At 31.5% G+C, this 23,311-nt stretch overlaps 1 protein-coding gene across 1 annotated transcript in view; it reads right to left on the bottom strand.

The window, feature by feature from the left end:
* LOC143068318 (polypeptide N-acetylgalactosaminyltransferase-like) overlaps positions 1–22,383 on the bottom strand; it is a 37,406-nt gene extending 15,023 nt beyond the window's left edge. Inside the window, exons 1-6 of the mRNA XM_076242263.1 lie at positions 22,228–22,383; positions 8,055–8,392; positions 5,803–5,901; positions 3,392–3,459; positions 2,426–2,613; positions 1,777–1,864 (exon numbers count right to left, since the gene is read on the bottom strand). Coding sequence (XP_076098378.1) covers positions 1,777–1,864; positions 2,426–2,613; positions 3,392–3,459; positions 5,803–5,901; positions 8,055–8,392; positions 22,228–22,320 — 874 coding nt within the window. The 5' untranslated portion in view covers positions 22,321–22,383. The remainder of the gene's footprint in view (positions 1–1,776; positions 1,865–2,425; positions 2,614–3,391; positions 3,460–5,802; positions 5,902–8,054; positions 8,393–22,227) is intronic.
* Between the last annotated feature and the right edge of the window lie 928 nt (positions 22,384–23,311).

Here is a 23,311-nt window from a genome sequence, read left to right as displayed (position 1 = left end):
AAAGTAACAACACTTGGTCAGCACCTCATAAGGAACATTCATACTATGTTTGGTTTCATTCCATTAGTGGTTCTCTAAAAGAAGTCATTTGTATGCATTTCCCATAGGGTCCTATGTTAAACTAAGTCCCCCGCTGGTTGGCCATCTTGGATGATGGATCTGCTACAAAGTAACAACACTTGGTCAGCACCTCATAAGGAACATTCATACTATGTTTGGTTTCATTCCATTTAGTGGTTCTCTAAAAGAAGTCATTTGTATGCATTTCCCATAGGGTCCTATGTTAAACTAAGTCCCCCGCTGGCGGCCATATTAGATGATGGATCGGCTACAAAGTTACAACACTTGATCATCACCTCATAAGGAACATTCATACTATGTATGGTTTTTATTCCATTCAGTGGTTCTCTAAAAGAAGTCATTTGTATGAATTTCCCATAGGGGCCTATGTTAAACTAAGTCCCCCACTGGCGGCCATCTAGGATGATGGATCGGCTACAATGTAACAACACTTGGTCAGCTCCTCATAAGGAACATTTATGCTATATTTGGTTTCATTCCATTCAGTGGTTCTCTAAAAGAAGTCATTTGTATGCATTTCCCATAGGGTCCTATGTTAAACTAAGTCCCCCGCTGGCGGCCATCTTGGATTATGGATCGGCTACAAAGTAACAACACTTGGTCAGCACCTCATAAGCAACATTCATGCCATGTTTGGTTTCATTCCATTCAGTGGTTCTCTAAAAGAAGTCATTTGTATGCATTTCCCATAGGGTCCTCTGTTAAACTAAGTCCCCCCCCCCCTCACTGGCGGCCATCTTGGATGATGGATCGGCTACAAAGTAACAACACTTGGTCAGCACCTCATAAGGAACATTCATGCCGTGTTTGGTTTCATTCCATTCAGTGGTTCTCTAAAAGAAGTCATTTGTATGCATTTCCCATAGGGTCTTATGTTAAACTAAGTCCCCCGTTGGCGGCCATATTAGATGATGGATCGGCTACCAAGTTACAACACTTGGTCATCACCTCTTAAGGAACATTGATACTATGTTTGGTTTCATTCCATTCAGTGGTTCTCTAAAAGAAGTCATTTGTATGAATTTCCTGTAGGGTCCTATGTTAAACTAAGTCCCCCACTGGCGACCATCTTGGATGATGGATCGGCTACAAAGTAACAACACTTGGTCAGCACCTCATAAGGAACATTCATGCCATGTTTGGTTTCATTCCATTCAGTGGTTCTCCAGAAGAAGTTCAAAATGTAAAATGTTAACGACGACATGACAAAATCGCAATAACAAATGCATGGAATTATTTCTAAATTTACAGTATTAGATACTGATATATGAGTGAATATGCTTTACACATTAAATGGCTTAACTTTAAATAGTTATTTTTTTAAAGATAATTTATGACCTCTTTATGGATATTTTCTATGTCAGTAAAAACTTGGTATTCAATGAAAAATCAGATGAAAATAGAAAACTGTTAGCAAACACATAACACAATATACTTGACTCCAATTTACATACAAAACATCAGCACCATCTATTTTCAATATATGCAATAGGAAACAATTTGCCTCCTGCAAATCTCCTTAAGTTGGACTACCTTTTCCATGGAGTTTTTAAAATGTCCAATTGTTTAAGTGGAGTTAATCATGAGCTAACAACATTGATGGACAGACAGGGTGATTTTTTATCTACCTTATTTTTTTAGGGGGATTTATTTCATTCTTCATAATGACTAAAAGTTTCGCTAGAATATACAAACCTCCCTTTAAATCAGCAGATGCACCAATATAGTCAAAGTTGTCCATATTGATCACATCTATAATGGGACTAACAACTCTCTTTCTATCCTGAAATATAATTCAATACAATTACAATGTATTAAGAAATTCATTACAATTACAATGTGTTAAGAAATTCAATACAATTACAATGTTTTATGTAAACTTATCAACTGGACTTTCAGCACATTTTTTCCTAGTAATTTTTTCTGTGCAGTCCTTATTCTTTCTGATGATAGTTCATTATAAACAACTCTATCAATATTTGTATCGATCTGACCAAACATGTTTAACCCTGCCACATTCTTTATGTGCCTGTCCCAAGTCAGGAGCCTGTAGCTCAGTTGTTGAAGTTGGTTTTTGTCTATCCTATTTGTTTTTTCAGAAATTATTTTGTTATAAATTAGACTGATAGTTTTCTCAATTATATTGTTTCATATTTTTCATGTTTGGGCCTTTTATAGCTGTCTATACCGTATTTGTTTTTCTCATTGTTGGAAGGCCATACAGATGCCTATAATTGCTTAGATCCAGTTCATTTGAACTTTGGTGGAATAATTGTTTCATTAGCAATCAAACTACATCTCTGTATTATTAAACATATTGAAAAACTCTCAAAAATTAACGTACACCAGCTACTCTGTCCAGTAAAGGTTCCAACCAATGGTCATTACATTCACAGTGACTGTCCAGAAAGGTCAATACTGGACCTATAGCTGCATTTGCACCTTTGACCCTTGATCTTATTAAACCTTGTCTTTTCTCCATTCTTATAATCTTCACTTTCTTTATTAATGCTAGTTCTAACCCATCAGTTGCTGTAATACATAAAATCAACATAAATAAATTCTCTTTCAAGTCAACATCGAAAGCAACATCAAAGGGATCTTTCATTTTTCATTACCTAAATTGACCATATATAAGATCTCATTATCTATAGGCTAATCAACTGTTGACCGGTTTATTTTAATCCTTGTTCAGGGATACTTTCACTTAAGCAGGTTCTCTATTTTCCAAACAAAAGAAATTCATATCTTCAAACAAACAAATAAAAAACAACAGAACAGACAAAAAGTGTGGTCAATGAGTTTATCTTTTGGAAGCAGTAATGTACAGCAATATTGGTACTTTTTATTTCTAATAATCTCGTTTATGTATTTTGTAGACCAGACCTTTTAGACAAAGTAACATGGAAATGGTCTAAACTGTAGCAGGACAATATTAATATAGCAATTTTGAATGATCCTTAACAATTCGTTACAATTACCTGATTGTCATAATTACTAATATATCTACTGTAATCTAACTTAAATTATGCATCTGTCACTTTCTAACATATTTTGCATGGGACTTTTTATATTTTATATCATATTATATATATTAGCATTATTCAACTTGGATAAGTTGTAAAAATAAATCATCTTGGTTAAATTAGTTGATTCATTAGTATTACTTTAAGAAGTAATATTTACTGCCGAGCCCTACATGCAATTAACACTTCAGAATTTTGAGAAATGACATTTAATATGTTAATTTAAAGATACAGACCATGGCTCAAACTTGAATACAAAACAAAACTTATATAACTATACATACGGTCATCACTAAAATCATCTACTAGAATGATTTCATCTATCAGAGTCTCTGGACTTCTTTGGAAAACACTGAAAACAAAGCACAGATCATTATACACTAAACAGATAAGGGACTTGTGCATGAAAGGTGGCATTAACTATCATAAGAAAGAAAAATTTGGATGAATCATTATCAGGGGCGTAGCTACCCGGAGGCACGACAGCATGTGCATCCATGTCGTTATCACAAAAAAAAAAAAAAAAAAAAAAAAAAAAAAAAAAAAAAAAAAACAGAAGAGAGAGAGATGAGTTGGTCAATCGGAATCGGACAGCGTGATGCATGTATTATCTAAGACTATCATGATTATGATATTTGTTTAACGTTCGGAGACTGTTGTTGTCTTTTCCGTCTAACCCGGATATTAGTTTGACAACTTAGTTAGGCAGCAACCATTTGATTTTCTGGGGGGGGGGGGGGCTATGGTTTTTTTTGGAAAAAAAAGTTTGTTTCCAGTTTTTGGAGAAAAAAATAATTTGTTTTTGATTCTGAGAAAAAAAAATTGTTTGTTTCACCCTCAGCTGCCACTATATGTAATGCTAAAATTGAAAGAAAAAATTGCTTTCGACTTGTCGCGAAAAAAAATTTGTCCAGAAAATAAAACCATAGCCCCGCCCCCGAAAATCAAATGGTTGCTGCCTTACAAGTGTTGATGAAGCTGTTCGAGTCATGCAGAAAAAGATCATAGCTCCCTATACGCTAACACGCAGTTACATACCATTGATTCGGCACGCAAAAAATAAATGGCAAAATCAAAATTAATCAATTGAATGTTAAAGGAAACACCTATGTAAAATATCATGAAATAACGACATTTGGTTTCAAAATAAAAAAAAATATTGGAGATTATGACAAAATCGGAAGGTAACTTTTATCTTTTACAAGATTTGAGTTTGTAATACTCAGTCTAAGACATGTTGTTTTGGAATACATTTTACAGTGTATAGTTCATCAGTTTGGAATGAGATGTACCAATCGGCATTAGAATTATCAGATCCCTTCGATATCGTTGAAAATATGTCGAGGCGATGTGGTCGACAGACTACCGGAGTCGATCACTCTGCAACCACGCCAAAACAGTATTGGAAAGTTTCATTATCTTTTGCGTTCATAGACCATATGATAAGGAAACAGGAGAGTGGAGTCGCGTCAAGTATTATCAGAAAATCGCTTCTTTGCGCTGTATTTGCTTCATCGTGTTGTAGGAAATATCACAAACGAATAATTCTCAATATTGTCTGAGAGATACGAAACTGACCTGGCATGTAATTTTGATGAATTCAATTGGGAGGTCGCTCGATGCCAAAGACGTACAATGGTTTATAACATCTCGCGAGTGCTACCATGCCATGATGGAGATCTTGCAGTCACGGCAGAGACATATATACACATTATGTCTCTGGTCACGGTACTAGGTATGTAATTGAAAACAAATGTACGATCAACAATGAACAACGACAGTTACATATCATTACTGCATATTCATCGGGATTTCAGTGTGAATATTGACAAAGTAATAGAGAAGTTTGTTTCTGCCCAGACCCGAAAAGCAGATTTTGGACAATTTTGAGTAAATTCTGTATCAAAAATATGTGTTGTTTATGTATTACTCTATTCAGAAGATTTATTAATAGTTTTACATTCATAAATTTTTATCTACATATTGCTCCTCTTAAAACGTCCTATGACCGAAAAACATTTTTCTGCATAATAGGGTCCCAAAAAAATGTTTCGCCTCGCCGGTAGTTGCTTCCACATCGTTTCATTTTAGCTACGCCCCTGATTATATACATCAAGCCGAGTTTTGGACAGATAGAATGACAGAAAGACAGACTAAGACCATAACCACAATCTGCAAGAGCATTGCACTGGGGACAAAACAAGATTTATACAAAACACATTCCCTTAACCTTTTCAAAGTGTATATTCTAAAATATTCCTCCTACAAGAAATGTTTCTAATGGTAACATATTTATTAAGACATCTAAGCTGATTAAATTGATTAATATAGTTCATGATAATAAAACTTCCTATTACATAGTTACATAAAGACCTTTTATAGTAAACTAATGGATATTACCTGATTTTTACAATACCTTTAGAAATTATCATTATTACCTTTGGGATAATCATTTTTTATATTAACACAATAAACACCACAATAAAATCTTTTGTACATAATTTAGTCTGTATCTTAATATCAGATCTGCTTAGTTTTAGGTATTAAGATAGCCAACAAGCATTTATACCAGACAATTTTCTTTAATCTTTCATTTTACAGTAAAGCAAAAAATTAATGAAACGATAATTTAGTTTTTGTCAGCTAAAATACTACAATTATCTAATTAAATCCTTAATGGAATAAAAATACTAACCTTATCACAGTTCGTAATAAAGCTGACCTGGCCTCATTATGGAATGTTATGATTACACTTGTGGACGGAAGATCTGAGCGATATGGTTTGCCACGACATCTAAAAAAGAGAAATATTAAAATAGAAGTATTGTACTGGGAACCAGATAACTCAGCATACAAAAGAAACCCATTTACACCATAATTAATTAAAATTTAACTGTATATAAGAAGTTTCTAATACAATATGGGTCCCTTATAAACAGAGGTAATGGTTAAGTCCATGCTTTGGTACAGTAAACCCCTAAAATAAATCATGTTAAAAAGAATAACATAGGACGTGCACAAAGAGCAATATACATGATATATGGCAAAAATTGAGAAAAGTTTAAATAAATAGTTAAAAGGGTTTAACAGAAGTTACAGATATCAACTAAAGCAATCAGAGTTCGCAAAATCTTTTTTTCCTTGGTGGTCCTTGAAGAAAATCTGCTGGTCCTCAATATCAATTCTATTGAAAAATTCTAAAACATGTCAGTCCTATGCAAAATTTTGGTGGTAAAATCCTGAGAACTGCCACTTTTCGCTAACTCTGATTAGCAAGAGCTATATACACGCTTAAAATATGGAAAGCCCTAAAAACGATTCTGATGAAATAATAAAACAGGAGGACTCTTGATCATATGATTAAGATTTCTGTAGTACTAGAGATCTCTCTGTTGTCTCCAACTTTTTTTACCAAGCTTTTATCAAATAGAACGTGAAGTATAAGCTGCACAAAAATATATGGCATTGTTCAGTGTGTCCCAATCTCTGTCTGAACGAAAAAATGTACATGTAAGACAAAAAGTCATTCGACCAGACAGATATTCAGATTATTTTAATTGAAAATATAGAAGAAAGCGTAAAATTTTTCTTTCGCTTAGACACACCCTTCAACATATAGGGCATAGATGAATATATATACAAACAGAATCTACATAACTATATACTGACTGCCTGAGAAAACAGGAGCATAATAAGTGTTGAAACCCACGACAGTTATAACCATTTTAATGCAATTGCTTAAATCGTCCTACCAAATGATTTCTTGCAGGAAATACATACAATTAACTCTCTAAAAATATATGACTTCATCCAAACAACATTACTGTTTCATTAAAACTGCATTAGAATTCAAACTTGTATACTTTTAGTTACAGTGATTTCCTTAAAATCCAGACTTCTACTAATTATTAAAATCTGTCAAATTATTCACTTACATAATATATTGTTAATTGAACATAATTTTGCTTTGAAAGTAGCAAAGTGAGGACTTGTTACCTGATCTTATTTTACTGATTTATGTTTTTGCATATAAAGTACATGAGACAAAAACGTGATTCTATTACTATAAATCTTGTATCATGTATTTGATATACAGATTGTCTTCAGGGAATCTACATATTTAAACTTTTATAATCAAATACTTGCTGAAGCAACTGTCAACCTTTAGAAATAAATAAAATCCATAACTAAGAATCAGATCAGTGGGTGTTACAAAAAAAGATTCTATAACACTAAGCAAGATGGCCATATTCTGTTTTGTTTTTACCTTGCCTGATTTAGCATGGACAAACAAAGCAATCAGGAGACTGAATATCTGTTTTTAAACATCTTACTGACATTTTATCCAGGCTTATGAGTAAAACCAAGAAAAAAAAAAAACATACATAAAACATGGGTTGATTGTGTCCAATGAATGAGCGTAACTTCTGTAAGAAGTAAGCCTTTTCAGTTCCCTCAAGTTAAGGTCATATCGCTAATACCTTCTCAACTATTCAAGTATTACAGCCAATTCCATTGAGTGTATAGACAAATGTAATATCTATGGTTAGCTTGCCTTCTAGCTGAACCGTGAATTCATTATTAGGTAAGGTATATTACCCTCCTTTGAGGTAGCCTAGTCCTACAGACAGATAGATTGGTTATTTGTGGGACTAGTCTACTTTTAAAGGAGGCTAGTTTACCTAACTTAATAATGTCTTCACTGTTCAGCTAGCAAGTAAGGTAACCAAAGATATTACCTTTGCCTACACAATAATTGGAATCGGCTGTACTATATATCCAGGATCCATGACTTTCATTTTTTTTTCTGATGAAGGTAAATCTAGATAAGAGCTTCTTCAGGTGCTCCAAATTTAGTGTCATTTTCATTTTCATTTTATTAGTTATAGTATACTATAAATACTATTTGGAGAATAAAAAAATTCTTGATAAAATTTTTGAACTTACTTTGTGTGTCGAGTATCTATAACACCTCGGTTACTTTTTAAATTATCACTGGCTAATTGATTATATTTATTTTTGGCATAGCAGTCCTCTCCAACATTACACCGTGTTTTATCAACGTAAGTTTTCTCATCAAATTCACGCCATGAAACATCATTTGGTCCATCAGGTAGTGGCTGTATTTTTGCTTTTATTATTTTTACTGGTTTCAACTTTTCCAAAAAAGCTGGTACTTTTTGATTTGAGATCTTTGGTTCTGGTGGTTCATGGATTTCTGTATCACGAGGGACTTTTTCTACAAACTCAACAACATCCCTGGGTACTCCTCCAGAATATGAATCCTGAAATGTAAATAAAACCAAGACTATGTTAAAGGTGTTCAAACTATATTACAACTGATGAACCTAATACACAATAGACTATTTTCATATTACAACTTTTTTTACTCCAGATTATGTAAATTTACAACTGGTTTACTAATCTGTGGTAGGACATCCTGGTACTTGGTCAGGTAAGAGCAACCAAAAGAAGTGATTCAAACATATAACATGTATAAAGGATGCAATTTTTGGGAAAAGTCTAATGTTTTCCAATTATTTTGTCATGAATAGAAAACATAAAACAGTTAGCTTTAGCCAAAATTGTACTGATTAATAGCTTGATTTAACTTCTTTACATTGCTCTTACTTGACATCATGGTACCAGGGTGTCCTATCTAAGATTAGGTAATCTGTTGAAAGAATACTATGTAGTCAAAAGTGGGTAACATGAAAAGTCTAAAGATTGTTACTAAATAACCTTTAACAGATTATAAAGCCATTCATATAAAATGTTTGCTATAACAGCCAACTTATACTATTTGCACTCACCTCAGTTATACCAATATTTTTACTTATACTGATGACCTTTAAAATTTAAAAATTTCTTTCTTCCTATAACTGTTTTGAAAATTGTAGATGCTTATTGCATTTAACCCCCTTATGTTCTATTTAAGCCATTGCAGCAATATTGGTAGGCAAGTGAGATCATCAGAATTGTTGTAGCAAGTTGGAGGACTCATGTGATTGTGGCCAAATGGTTTACAATGGTTTAAAGGAGAAGATTTGTAAAACATTAGTAGAACATAAACAAGACAACAGATGCAAATTGGTGGCAATAACTCAAACTGTGGTACTTGTTTTTAGGCCAGGTGAGCCAATAAGGAAAAATCATAAAGAATCATTTGTTTGGTTATTCACTCACAGGCACTTGTTTCTATCCATTGGAAGACCCACTATCAACGTATATTTATACGTTGATAGTGGGTCTTCCAATGGATAGAAACAAGTGCCTGTGTATTCACTAATGAAAATTTGTCTGTACTTAAGGAAATTTGATTTATTAAATTATAGTTTATACACAATACAATGTATCTGTTATCGTTGATAGTGGGTCTTCCAATGGATAGAAACAAGTGCCTGTGTATTCACTAATGAAAATTTGTCTGTACTTAAATATTTAGGGAGCTTTATTATTACATGTCTAGATGTTAGACGAAATGTTAATTAATGTATGTAATAACAATGATAATTGTAATGATTTTGTGGTTCTGATCCTGTCTGGAATTAAATGTATTTGATTTTTATAGAATGAATATAATAACATCTGTCTGAACTTTCTTTTCTTTTAATGTTTCATTTTAGTTTATAAAAATGTTTTTCTGTTACAAATCATGATGTATTGTTTTATGTGTACATGTTATGCTGCCCATCAAGGGCACTTGATTGGAATAATAAATATTCTTATTCTTATTCTTATTCTAAAGAAGTCCACAAAACAGTTGACAGATTTGTTTATTTTAGGCTTTTATTCATTAATTTACTCATGTTGTATTCAACTATCTTGCTGTCTTAGTCAGACTCTGTCTACAATTTAGGTTCTGGGCTTTTCTGAGGAAGGTAATCCAGAAGAGATACCTTTTTAAGTAAATTTTAACTTAAATGCTACATGTCGATCAAATTTTTTACAGACAGAACCATCAAAATTAACACATGAAAAGGTTTGTATAAACTCAAATTTTACAGGAAAAAATTGGTTTGAAATGATAAAGATCAGTTAAATGTGAATCCTTAATTGATGGATTTTCTCCTTTGTGAAACAATTGAATATCTGATCGTTCATCAGGTGTGGGAAATAACATATAAACTACATTGCTAAAAGTTGTTGATTTTAATCTGAAATGACTTTTCTTACACAAAAATGTCAAAGTGTTTTACCCTTTCATGTCAATACATATATGTTACATCTACAAACATACTGATACACGTGTTACTGTCAAATTGAACAGGTGAACAATCTCATTCAAACAGATTTTACAATGTTCCGTTATTCATTACAATTGAGTGTTATATTTATTTTCTTGCATTGTAAATGTTGATACCACTGCTGGTAGACACAGTGGACAGGACTGTTATTTCAAAAGAAGAATTATCAGCTCAGTGTTTAGTACTTCAGTACTAACAAGATTGATAACATACTTTTCTTATAAACTATATTGATGTTTTTATAGATGTTTTCAGAAACAAAGGTTATTTCACAAGAGGCATGAAGAGTTTTCTTTTTCTGACATCCTTGAACCATGAAAATGAGGTCAAGGACAATAGACATATATGTTAACAGAATATTTTTTTATCGACCCATAACTACAAGATATTGGTAATCCAGCTCTTTACCAGACTGTCATTTTAAGCTTTATACAAGTGATTTCATTTTTATAATGCAAAACCAGTATTTATAGTTGTCTGAGTATAGGCATTTTTATTTCGCTACGATTGAATGTTAATAATCCTGTTATATCTCCTTAATCTAATAATTTGTCAAAGCTACAAGTTGATTGTAATTAAAATAAAAAATGCAAGAGGCTTTTACCTTACCTAATTAATACATATCAATTTCTGTCAAAAATGCAGTTCATCAAGTTCTAATTGCATACAAATTACATCAAAGTCCAAATTATAACCAAATTAGTACACTTTGTGTGAAAGAAGATCAATCAAAATGTAGGTATCGTTAACCCTATAACAACATTAAACCATCAAAATAATAAATAGAACTTGTGACTATGATTATGATATTTGCACAAATTTTTGGGGATTTTGTTGCAGTAAACTTTGAAATCATTTCCGTATCCAACATATTTGAATCTTCTTGTGAAGTTTCAGGGATCTGGGGTAAAACTAGGAGGAATTGATTATACACAACTTTACGTTCAAGTCTGGAAAAATGAGAAAAGGATCCTCCAAAAAAATATATATATATAAAAGTATGTCTGAACCAACAGATATATCAATTGGATCACCAGCAGTGATGGTGATTCATGGCTGTGTACATTCTGTAAATACAACTCGTCTAAACATCAACCCAACAATGTTAGATCTGTGTAAATTTTCGCAAAATTTATATATATTTATAGATTATCGTTGATCATCTCAACGAGATTGATTTTCTCGCTTGAGCCGGGACGGCGAAAGCGAGAAAGGCAATCGAGTTGAGATCACCAATGATAATCTGTTTATCGCTGTTTTACCTATGACGACGTTGTCAATTTCGTTAGTAACGCCACATGCCTGCTTAGTTTCTAGCGATAATTTTCTATCTCAAGCGAGTAGCATGATATGAAAAATTATCACAAAAAAGATCAAAGGAAAAATGCACAAAATAGCGATAAATATATCTATAATACTAAAATTACGAGGTCCAATTTGTCAGCCGTCATCACGTAAAAACGACGAATCAAAGAATTCAACTTTATATATAACTAATATAGTACAAAGGTGTAGATTTATAGATTATCGTTGATCATCTCAACGAGATTGATTTTCTCGCTTGAGCTGGTACAGCGAAAGTGAGAAAAGCAATCGAGTTGAGATGACCAATGATAATCTGTTTATCGCTATTTTACCTATGACGAAGTTGTCAATTTCATGTCAATTTCGTTAGCAACGCCACGTGGTCTCCTTAGTTTCTAGCGATAATTTTCCATCTCAAGCGAGAAGCATGATATGAAAATTATCACAAAAAAAGATCAAAAGAAAAATGCACAAAATAGCGATAATAAAAATTACACCACTCCAGGCCCTTTTGTTTTCCACGTAATTAATATTGCCAATAATTAAGAAGTTCCGGGTCGAGTCTGATACTGGTACCAATAGTATATTCACCTGTTACCGATTACCTTATCTGTACGTTCCGCATCTGACAGGCGCACCACCAAACAGTGTATTCAGGATTAATATGCTATATAGTATTACACGGGTCATAATTACAGGGTTGACACTACTTAATTGTCAAATTGTTACCTGTTGTAGTATTTTAATCAGTTAGGCTTTCTAAGATAACAATACGAATACTAAAAATCTGGACTAAAATAAGGCGTATAGGTACAGTTTTCAATTTGTTAGCGGGCATGACGTAAAACAGCGAATCAAAGAATTCAATATTTATAACTAAATATAGGACAATGCTGTTGATTAAAAAATACTCCATTCCAGGACCTTTTGTTTTCCAAATAATTAATATTATCAATAATTGATAAGTTCCAGTTCGACGGGTTCAAACAGAAAGATTTGAAAGCAGAGAAAACTGTGTATCTTATAATCAGCATGACTTTATCAGATGACAATACTAATACTAAAATAAGGCTTGCGCATAGTTATATACTTTAATTCAGTCACGGACCCGCGATATACGGGTGTGTTCTAGTATATATATATATATATATGCAATACATTTTCTTCATATTATTGTCTAATAAATATTCTTAGGGTACAAAGTTTTAGAAGATGTAATGCTTATATACATGTTAGTGTGTGAGACAGATCTTGTAGCAAAAATAACATGTAAGTTAGTGTGTGAGACAGATCTTGTAGCAAAAATAACATGTAAGTAGGATCATAAAGTCATCAATATAACATAATTATATACTCCAGATAAAAATTACAGTACCAAATTAAAATTCAAAACATAATTAGGATGATATATTATGACAATGTCTGCAATAGAAAGATCATCAGAACCTGTCAAAAATGTACAGTGTTCTTAACAACGTTTCTGTACTTATAATTAATAACCTTATACATGTATGGGATAAACTTGAATCAATCAGTTGCACAGTAATTCTATCAGATGAACAATCTATATAAGAACACTTAACTGATCCAGGGGGCCTGAGGGGTCTAAACCCCCCTTTTTGTGGGAAAAAATTGGTTCTTATGAAAGTTTAGAATCCGCCACTGTGAACTGACTACTCAGTATATTCTCTATATAAAACTTTTATAAGTTTGCAATAATCCTCTTCTTTCAACTATTATTTCATTTATTTGGTCATTTATTTAGCGGTTACATTTTTGAATATACAAACAATTTTTTACTGACTTACAAATGTAAGGCCTAAATTAATGTATTGTTTGTTTCCCCAATCCTGACCCTAAAATGGTAGGGAAATGATTTTATTTTTCCAAAAAGCTTGAACATTATCGGACGATCCGGCAATCCTGAAAATCCAAAATGAATAAAATAATACTGGACTTGGTTTTGACAATAAAATTTTATGAGTAGCACAATTTTTGCGGGGTCGGTCGGGATTGGGGAAACAAACAATATTTTATTTTAGGCCTAAACTAGCACACATGTATCAACTTATCATTGTTAACTGATGATGAATTACTCATGTTACTAACAAATGTATAACTAATGGTAAATATGTCTCAAATTATATAATTGATATGACAAATACAAATGTATATCAGAACAATTAATTTCTATTTGAATTAAAAGTCCAAAGAAATTGTTAACTTTTTTATATTTCTTTTTATTGCACGTTTTATTATTGTGAATGAGTTTAATAGCAGTGCATCATCAGTCTTTGAAAGCTGGTTGGTAATTTAAAAGTGGACATGCAAAGGTGTTGACAAAAGTTTTGAATCCGCAAAAATAATAACCGGCAAAATATTTTGTATACCTTATCTAATGAAAATCGTGAAATTTTACAACTGCTTTACAGTATATTAGAAAGGGAACCCATGAAAACAACATGTATAACCTGTAGTGACCTTTATAATATATAATGAAAAAGTCAAAATTCAGCTTGTTTAGAAAGAATCATGTGCAGTAAATATCTGCGGCAGATTAACAGAGATACATCAGACTCCTCTCCCCCTTTTAGATTGAATGTTGGCTGCTTAACATTCAGTGGTTCCCTCTTTTAGAAGCAGAGCATAATATAAAGGTATCAGTTCTTTAAAACACATGTTAGCTCAATACTAGCGGATAAGTGTTATTGATAATGTCTAGAATGAAAGTCTAAGAACTAAACTAAAAATAAACTTAAGAGAATTATTCAGAATGATCTGCTTTAATGAGTGGAAACAGATTCTCTACAAGAAATAATTTTATAAAGTAGTTTTTGTAAATTGTGTTATGAATCTAGCAAGACAGAATTTGAATTACAAGAAATTAAAAATCTTCATCAATTCCAGCTCAGTTGCTGGCATCATATTACAAAAACCTAGCATATTATGTAATGCATAAATGTCCTTGAAAAGCTGTTAACTATATTAACTGTACAGGAAATTATCTTTACTCATTTAATTACTTAGCCATATAACAAAGAAAAATTGATTTCAAAGTAGTTTTAAGAACCCTAATGAAAATTACAAAATTTTCAACTTGGTTTAGATATTAAAATCATGATATCTCAATTCATAAGTTTAGCTTTAAAAAAAACCACATATACAAATGTATATTAATAATAAGAAGGGATGTACAAAATGTACCCGACATCAAGCATCCCTGATATTTTTCAAAGCATTCAAATTTTAGAGTTAGACAGATAGACACACATACATACATATGCAAGGACTGACTCAAATATTCACTCACAGGGTTGCAGCTGACATCTATAATGCTAATATCCCAATTTTCAATTTTTTATTATGATGCAAAATTTCTCTGAAAACTGGCATCAAAGAGTAGTTTAGTACATGTATATGCATACTGATCATCTCATCCATAGTGTGAAATTATAAACAATACACGTTTAACCCCGCCACATTCTGTATGTATGTGGAGCCTGTAATTCAGTGGTTGTTGTTTGTTTATGTGTTACATATTTGTTTTTCGTTCAATTTTTGTACATAAATTAGGCCTTTAGTTTTCTTGTTTGAAGTGTTTTACATTGTCATTTCTTGGTCTTTTTATAGCTGACTATGCAGTATGTGCTTTGCTCATTGTTAAAGGCCGTACGGTGACCTATATAGTTGTTTATTTCTGTGTCATTTTGGTCTCTTGTGGAGAGTTGTCACATTGGCAATCATACCACATCTTTTTTTCTATATATTAGAAGATTAATTTTAGGTACATGTATAAAATTGGCATGGATCTATATATTGACCATAACATAACTTGTATTTTCAACCCACTACAAAACAGTTGTTGCTTACATATATACATAAGTCTATCTAAATGTTTAAATAAATTAGACAATATCATTTCAATTTTGATTTACTGTTACCTTTAAAGAAGAATGAAGGAGTTTTCATTGAACTTTTTTTTAACCTGTCAGCATTTATTTATAAAATAAAACAAATATATAACAATTAAATCACAACAAAAAAATATCCAGCAATTCATCAAATATACCCTTCTTTGTTAAAACACTGCTGAAATATTTCTATGGTAAAATAACCTGACATTTTTTGTTGTTATAACACTATACATCAACATTTATTATTATAATTGATATTTAATACCGACATTTATCATGTTTATGGAGAATATCCATAAACCTACAATAAATTGATCATAACAGTTTTTTTTTTCTTCTATTTCATCTGTTAGTTATAATGTATATATTGCATAAGATAATCAAAAATATTACGTTTATCATTGTTATAAGAGATTTTCAAATGAGTCACTTTGAAAATTACCAAATAATTTGATACAGTAGAACATTATTCTTCACCTTAACAAAATAATTCATACAAAAAAATACTTTTTCAAACAAAATTTTGACTAGAGACAATGTGTCAAAAACTGCTAAATTCCAGTAAAGCCACAAGAAAGGAAATGTGGTTGGGAAACACATAACAAACAACCATAAGACAGTTTTTATGAGTATTTCAAATGGGACAAGTGGTATCAAACATTTCTACAAACTATCATAATCACATCTGATCTAAAAATAATGCTACCAAACATAACTAACTTTTGTTATGAAAAAAAAAACCAAGAATGTGTCCCCAGTATACAGATGCCCCATCCACACTATCATTTTCTATGTTCAGTGGACCGTGAAGATGAGGGGAAATCTCTAATTTGGCATAAAAATTAGAAAAATTATTTCATAGGGAACATGTTTACTAAGTTTCAAGTTGATTGGACTTCAACTTCATCAAAAACTACTTCAACCAAAAACTTTATCCTGAAGCGGGACAGACGGACGGACGAACAAAAGAACGAACGAACGCACAGACCAGAAAACATAATCCCCATAAATGGGACATAAAAACAGAACAAAAGCTGAGCAACCTTTCTATATACATGATATATATATAATTTTTATATCAATCACACTTAATTTATTAAATGAACCTTTCCTCTTTGATTTCATATCTGATCCTAGTTGATGATACAACTATTATAAATAAAAGTCTCAGGTGTTTTGGAGATGTCGATGCTTATTTTATGATTCTTGTCAGAGGTTTATATTGATCATCCTTGGAAAATAATAAGTGATAATATCTAGTCTCCTAATAGCAATTAAGACAGTTTTCTTAAGATTGAATGTCTGAGAATTGCAAGTCATGTCATTACTAATCAATAAGACAACTCAGAGGTTGAAATAGGAAAAAAGTTATACAGTTGTTTTAATAAAATGAAAATAAAAGATGTTGTTTTATTGCCAATGAGACAACTCTCCAAAAGAATTTGACAAATTCCATTTTTTAATATACTCGTGTTTGACATTTAGATATTATTCTTGTACCCTTAGGAAAATCTTTCAGTACAATATGATTCAAAAGAAATAAATTGTTGGATTATGTAAAGTGTATTTCAATTCACACAATAATTTCCTCCAAGCACTTTTATAAAATGATTTATTTTATAAAATAAATATAATACATAAGTGTGTACATTTGAAAATTATTTTGGCTTCAAAGCAGTTGAGAGTTTAAATAAAATGTATTCAAATATTGAGGTGTATTTTAAAATTCATTTAAAACAGAAAAACTACAAACGTCTTACTACTAGTATCTCTTTGTATGAACAATACATTTTGAAGACGTCCGCATAAGGGTGTAACAGGAAGCATGTTGAAAAACACTGACACCATACATGGATAAGGCCATAATTCAATTCAACCTTCTTTTTGTGGCATCTGATCTTGTGATACCCTTTTATACGAATTAATACACTTGAACTCAAAACCCCAAAAATGTTTGCTTTTGGCCTTTCTAGCCCAGAATTCTTAAACAGTAATTAGAACAATAATGCCACAAATCAATCCCAACTTTCCTTTGAGATATGGGACCTTGTGGTTCAATTTCATAGAGGTCCATACAGATTGAAATAAACAATTAATTTCCCCATAGGCGACAATGGTAGCCTTTTTCGAGACACAGACTTTAGGAAGTTGATTTTTTTAACGAAACCTTGCTAGAATCAAAGAAAAGTTATTAGGACAGTATTTTTTGGTCCAAAAAATATAGGTTCGCGTTGCTTTTCTTAGCGTATTTTGTACTTATCTCCCATGCCTATCAATTTTGCCCTTAAAAATACGTGTCTTGTCCTAGCGTTGAAAAGTCATCTCAGTGCCTTTAGGGCTACGGAATAATTTTTATTTTGCCTTTTGTATAAAGCAGAGTGCACGAAGTCTCTAATAATAAAAAATAACGGGCGCACATATCGACCAATCAGGATTCGCCATACTCTTAATTCTGAATACCATGTTATGCTCATAAAATGGCTGCGCCCATAAAATCTAATGGTGTATTGTAACCTACAGTTGACAAAATGACAACATTGCCATATCACTATACAGCTGCAAATGTTTGGTGTTAATGTAAAAATTACTGGTTACAAATTTTTATCTTCTAGGTTTGACACAGAGCTTTGATAAGCTCCCTCCCCATTATACAATATTACAACAGGTAGAGAAAGATTTCAGATAACCAGAGGATATACCTACATAAATTATCAAAATACTGACAAAACTAATCAATCTGTAATTTATATACAAACATATATCATATTATGTACTACTATAATTTAAATAAATCCTAAATTATTCAGAATGGGGAAGTGGTTTCCTCACATTATTCTTTGTTTTGGTGGTTTTTTTTACATATTGGTAACAGGAAATGTCTGCGACAAAGAGCATACAGATTGTCTTCATGAATTAGTACACCACATTTATTCACCAAAAGGCAACTTTTAATTCTCATATAAATTGATAGATTACTTGAATTTAAAAAGAATTGAATTTACAGTTGGAATACATATTTAATGAAATGGATATACCTACATTGTAACTGGTTTTTAAGGGATCTATGTTGCTTATATATTAATGACAAGGATAGACCTAACTGGTTTTTTGAGGGGATATGCTGCTTATGTTTTCTGTGTATATACAAATCTATGATTTTGATGATCAACAAAATAAAATTTACCATGTAAAGCATTACCTAAATCATCTTCTTAGATACATTTTTTTCTAAAAACTTTCTTTAAACAGAGTTAGATTGCCAGACTTAGACTAAGTATTTTAAAGACTTTTAGTATTATGTGTTGCCAACTTGTATGCAGCAAAGTCATTCTTAATACATGTTTTATTCAGTTCCATAACAGTTTTTATCTGTGATCTTTGTACAGATGTGCTCTGGAGCTGTCATTTAAATTAGGAACGATTAAAGGAATCTTGGTGCACACCAATGGCAATATATATTGCTTATGTGCTCAGTATTTATAAATGCATATTGTATACAATAGTTATTTGTGAAATGGTGTACTACATCATGTATATGGTATAACCTGTTGACTTTATTTACATGATTAACCCACTAAAGAAAAAGTTTGCTCTATATCTATTTTTACATCTATCATAAATAAAGATGTCAATGTGACTTTTAAACATGTACAGAAAACTTATACATGTTATAGGTAATCATTCATTCTGTAAAAGATTCTGTGCTTGATGAATTCTTACAAATTCCGATTTCCAGGTTATTAAATAAAAAATTTGACTAAGTACATGTATGCAAGGTTCATGACTTAGTCTAACTAGAAAGAAGTTGCAAGATTGAAAACTTCATCACCACTTTAAACACAGTATTGTAAATTCATGATGTCCTTAACATAAATTCTGGTGGTGTAAGGTTATTTTCACAGCATCTTTGCCAATTACATTTTGTGAACTTTCTTTTAAATTGAAACAAAAATGCTTCTATGTCATGGTATGTTACTCATCATGCTTGCTATACATAATTCTGATGGATGCAATACTAAAAATGTCTTTCTGCTTCATTATTTATCTTAAATTTACTTAAAGCACTTTCAACTTTCTCGCACTAGACACAACCTCCATTGAAGCGTATCACAAAGAAGAACAGGGATGCAGAGGATATTGAATGGAGAAGGTACAACCTAAATTATACACAATTAAAAAAATTGTTTGAACGTAGATCAACTGTTACATAGACATCTTAAAAATAGATACTAGTATATGCATGTATCACTGTATTAAGAATACAAATCAGAGTATTTTTGTTTTGTGACATATCTAATTAACCTTTTTTGAATAACTTTGTATCTTGTAATTCTTTTTTTTTCTATCTTAAACTGTTGAGTCAAACGCTTATTAAATGTTCTTGGTCTTATTTGCATTTAAAAGTCATTAACAAAATTAGCCCAACAGCATACAAATGAAACATATTGAACAAACATATATTTACTGTCCAAATTAATAAGTAGTAAATGAATGACCAAAGCTAGAGTGTCAAGAAAAAGACTGTCAATCAACTGCTTATACAAGTCTTTAAATATGTTAACCAGTTTATATGATAACATATAGGATAAAAAGTACTGTGACAGCAACTATATTGGATGCTTCAGTCTAGACATTGCTATCGCTGTATCTTAAACTAGCCACTTACAGTGAGAAATAGTTATTGGTTGCACAGAATGTTTCTTTAATATGTCAGTGTCTGTATGCAATAATACTATTCTGATGGTAATAACAAATGTTGACATACATGTATATGACAATACTTTAACATACATGTATATGACAATACTTTAACATACAAAATGTATCAATAAACCATGATTGAAGGTGCTTGACCAAATAATCTCAGTGGAAATGAGAAATGCCAATGCTATTGCAATTACATACCAAATACCATGACATTTGTGTAAGTGTTCTCTTTAAACTGACCAAACTTTTCAAATATTAGTCATAGGATCATTTCAAAGGGGCAGGGCCAAAACTAAACTTATTCCATTGAATCATGTAATCTACATGTACATGTATAAGCTACATTTTGTACAATTGATTACACAAAAATGGAAGTCTTTCTGGTATATCAAACATATAGTTTTGCTAAAAAAACATGACTAAATTTACATGTATGGAAAATTAAATAAGTTCCTCAAATAGTTTAAATATATTTATTTATAGTGGATTGAGAAATAAGTTCTTGCAACTTATATTAATCCCTTTCCAATTTGCAGGAGGGTGCCTTGAAGCAGCATTAGCCAGCTCTTTTTCGAAATCTACAAGGGTGTCCCTCTCTTAACTCAGGTCAGCCATTTATCGTCCCTTTCCGACAGACTATCATCGCTCCCTCAATACCATACTCGCAAATGATGCCAAGGGAGAGCCAGGGCAGATTTTGAACAAAAAAGGAAATCATTTGTGTCAAATATTTAAGGTAGATACATTTTTTGTACATGCATGACATGTAGGGGTTACTAGACAATATCAAACAATTTACATTTTATGTTTAACCTGAAATCTCTTGATTATGAACCTTAAGGTTCAATTCAAGTTTTAAAAAAATCAATGAAGATTTGAATCTTTATCCATAAAATAGAAGACTGTCCATAAATCAGTAAATTCACTATAAACAATAAATTTTACAATACTGTATATACTGTTTCAAATGATTTAACTCAATCAGTATTACGAAGCAGCGTTTGTCCCAAGTTTCATTTAATTCCAAGGTATGACAGCTGGGTTATTAATTGCAATTGTAATAAAAACTCTAACCGCAGACTGAACTTATATGTGCTAACAATGACAAAAGAATGAAATATCGCTTTATGTCGACTTTGAGACTTTCATTGCAAGCAAGAAGATAAAACAAGCTTATCTCAAAGAATATTCCTTATTAGTTAAGATTTACATTTTGTTTTTAGTTTACATGTACACTGTACACATATAAAATATATGTACATGCATGCAAATATCTGACAATAGTCTTTTATCTTTATCTTTATTACCAAAGTCTATATAAACTATAGGTATACAATTATATCAGACATACTTTTTCTTTGAAAGTCAAAAAAGTGCTGAAGCTACATAGTATACATGTACATACAAGCGCTCATACACAAAGAATAATTGTTTAAATATTTAAAACTGTAAACAACAGTAATTTCTTGACATAATTAAACTGTCAACACAAATGACTTTTTATATATTTTTTTTGTAAGATATCATATGACAAAATGTATGTGTAGATACCATGATTGAATTTTTAATTCATTTTACAGATATTTATGCTTCATTTAGTCATTGAAAATATCATTCTTTATTTTTCAGTTTGAAACAGTTCTTGTTAAAGACTTTGTGATATCTGAGACTATCAAAATTCAGAGGGAATCTACAATTTACAAGTAAATATAGTGTGGCAACGTATAGCCACTTATCATAAAACGTGCAGATTCTGCAGAATTTTTGGTTTTCTTTTGCTATACTGGCTTTATATCTACGTGTACAAGAAATAGTTTCACTCCTTAGTATTTAAAACTTTCAATGTTATCTCTAATGTGAAGAGAACACCTGGATAAGAATTCAATAAACTTTTTACTGTTGTGTTTTAAGTAAAAACAGAAAGAAAACTTTTAAAATTTGCTGTACCTGATTCCCTGAGCCCTTCAATACAAAAACTAGTAAGCCTAGTATCCACAGGGCACATAGGAGTACCACGAATCTGTACTTTCTCCGCAACATCTAATTTTCGTGTGTGGCAATCACATCATGGAGTATTCAAGAGTGTAACTTTTTCCACCAATCAGAAATGTCAAATCAATTAACCGCGGATTACAATAACAGTCCCACGTGTACTATCAATCAACAATCAGCTGTTAAACAGGTAAACAGTAACGTGAAATTTTGCGTGGCGGAAACGAGATTTTCCAGCGAAGTCGTATGTCACTTTATGTATTACAATAATTAAATAAATATTTAATCCAACTATAATATAGCTTGAAAATCATAGAAAATTATAATGAGTGACGATATATATGTTACAGTGAATTTGTATAATCAGTGATTATGTAGAATCCCTGATTTTTCAGGGATTATGTAGAATCACTAAAATCATTAGTGATTATACAGATTCCCTGAAAATTATCAGTGATTTCACATAATCACTGATAATTTTAATTAGTATTCTACAAATTCCCTAATATGATTTCAGTGATTATCAATAATTAAAAGCTCCAAAGATGATGAAACAAATTCAGAGGCGGATTTAGGGGGGGGGGCCGGGCCCCCCTTTTTGGGAACAAATTTGGTTGCTTATATAGGGAATCACTGAAGCATGACTGGAGCGGGACCCCTCTTAGGTCAGTCAGTGGGCCCCACTTATGAAAATTTCTGGATCCGCCACTGAAATTAACATATATATATAGACAAATTATCATTTTTTTTTCTTAATCCTTGAAAGTTTAAGTAAACATGCAGTTTTCTTTCCTGATCTACTATTTGATTCTTAAGTGATGAGTTTTTTCCTTTATATTTTATCCAAGTGTTGAACCTCATTATGCTACTTAATGAATGGCTATTATTTATTTTGAATTTATTGAACCATAAAACTATTTTTTGACTCTTCACATTGAATAATTCGCGGATTATGTAAAATGTGAAGAGTCAAAAATTAGTTTTAATGTTCAACAAAATCAAAATAAATTATTGCCATTCATTATAAATAAATTTCTAT

Source organism: Mytilus galloprovincialis, chromosome 3 (genome assembly GCF_965363235.1).
Source record: "Mytilus galloprovincialis chromosome 3, xbMytGall1.hap1.1, whole genome shotgun sequence".
In the NCBI taxonomy this organism is placed as follows: domain Eukaryota; kingdom Metazoa; phylum Mollusca; class Bivalvia; order Mytilida; family Mytilidae; genus Mytilus; species Mytilus galloprovincialis.
The sequence above is the reverse complement of the archived record's forward strand: the minus strand, read 5'-3'. Positions and strand labels throughout refer to the sequence as shown.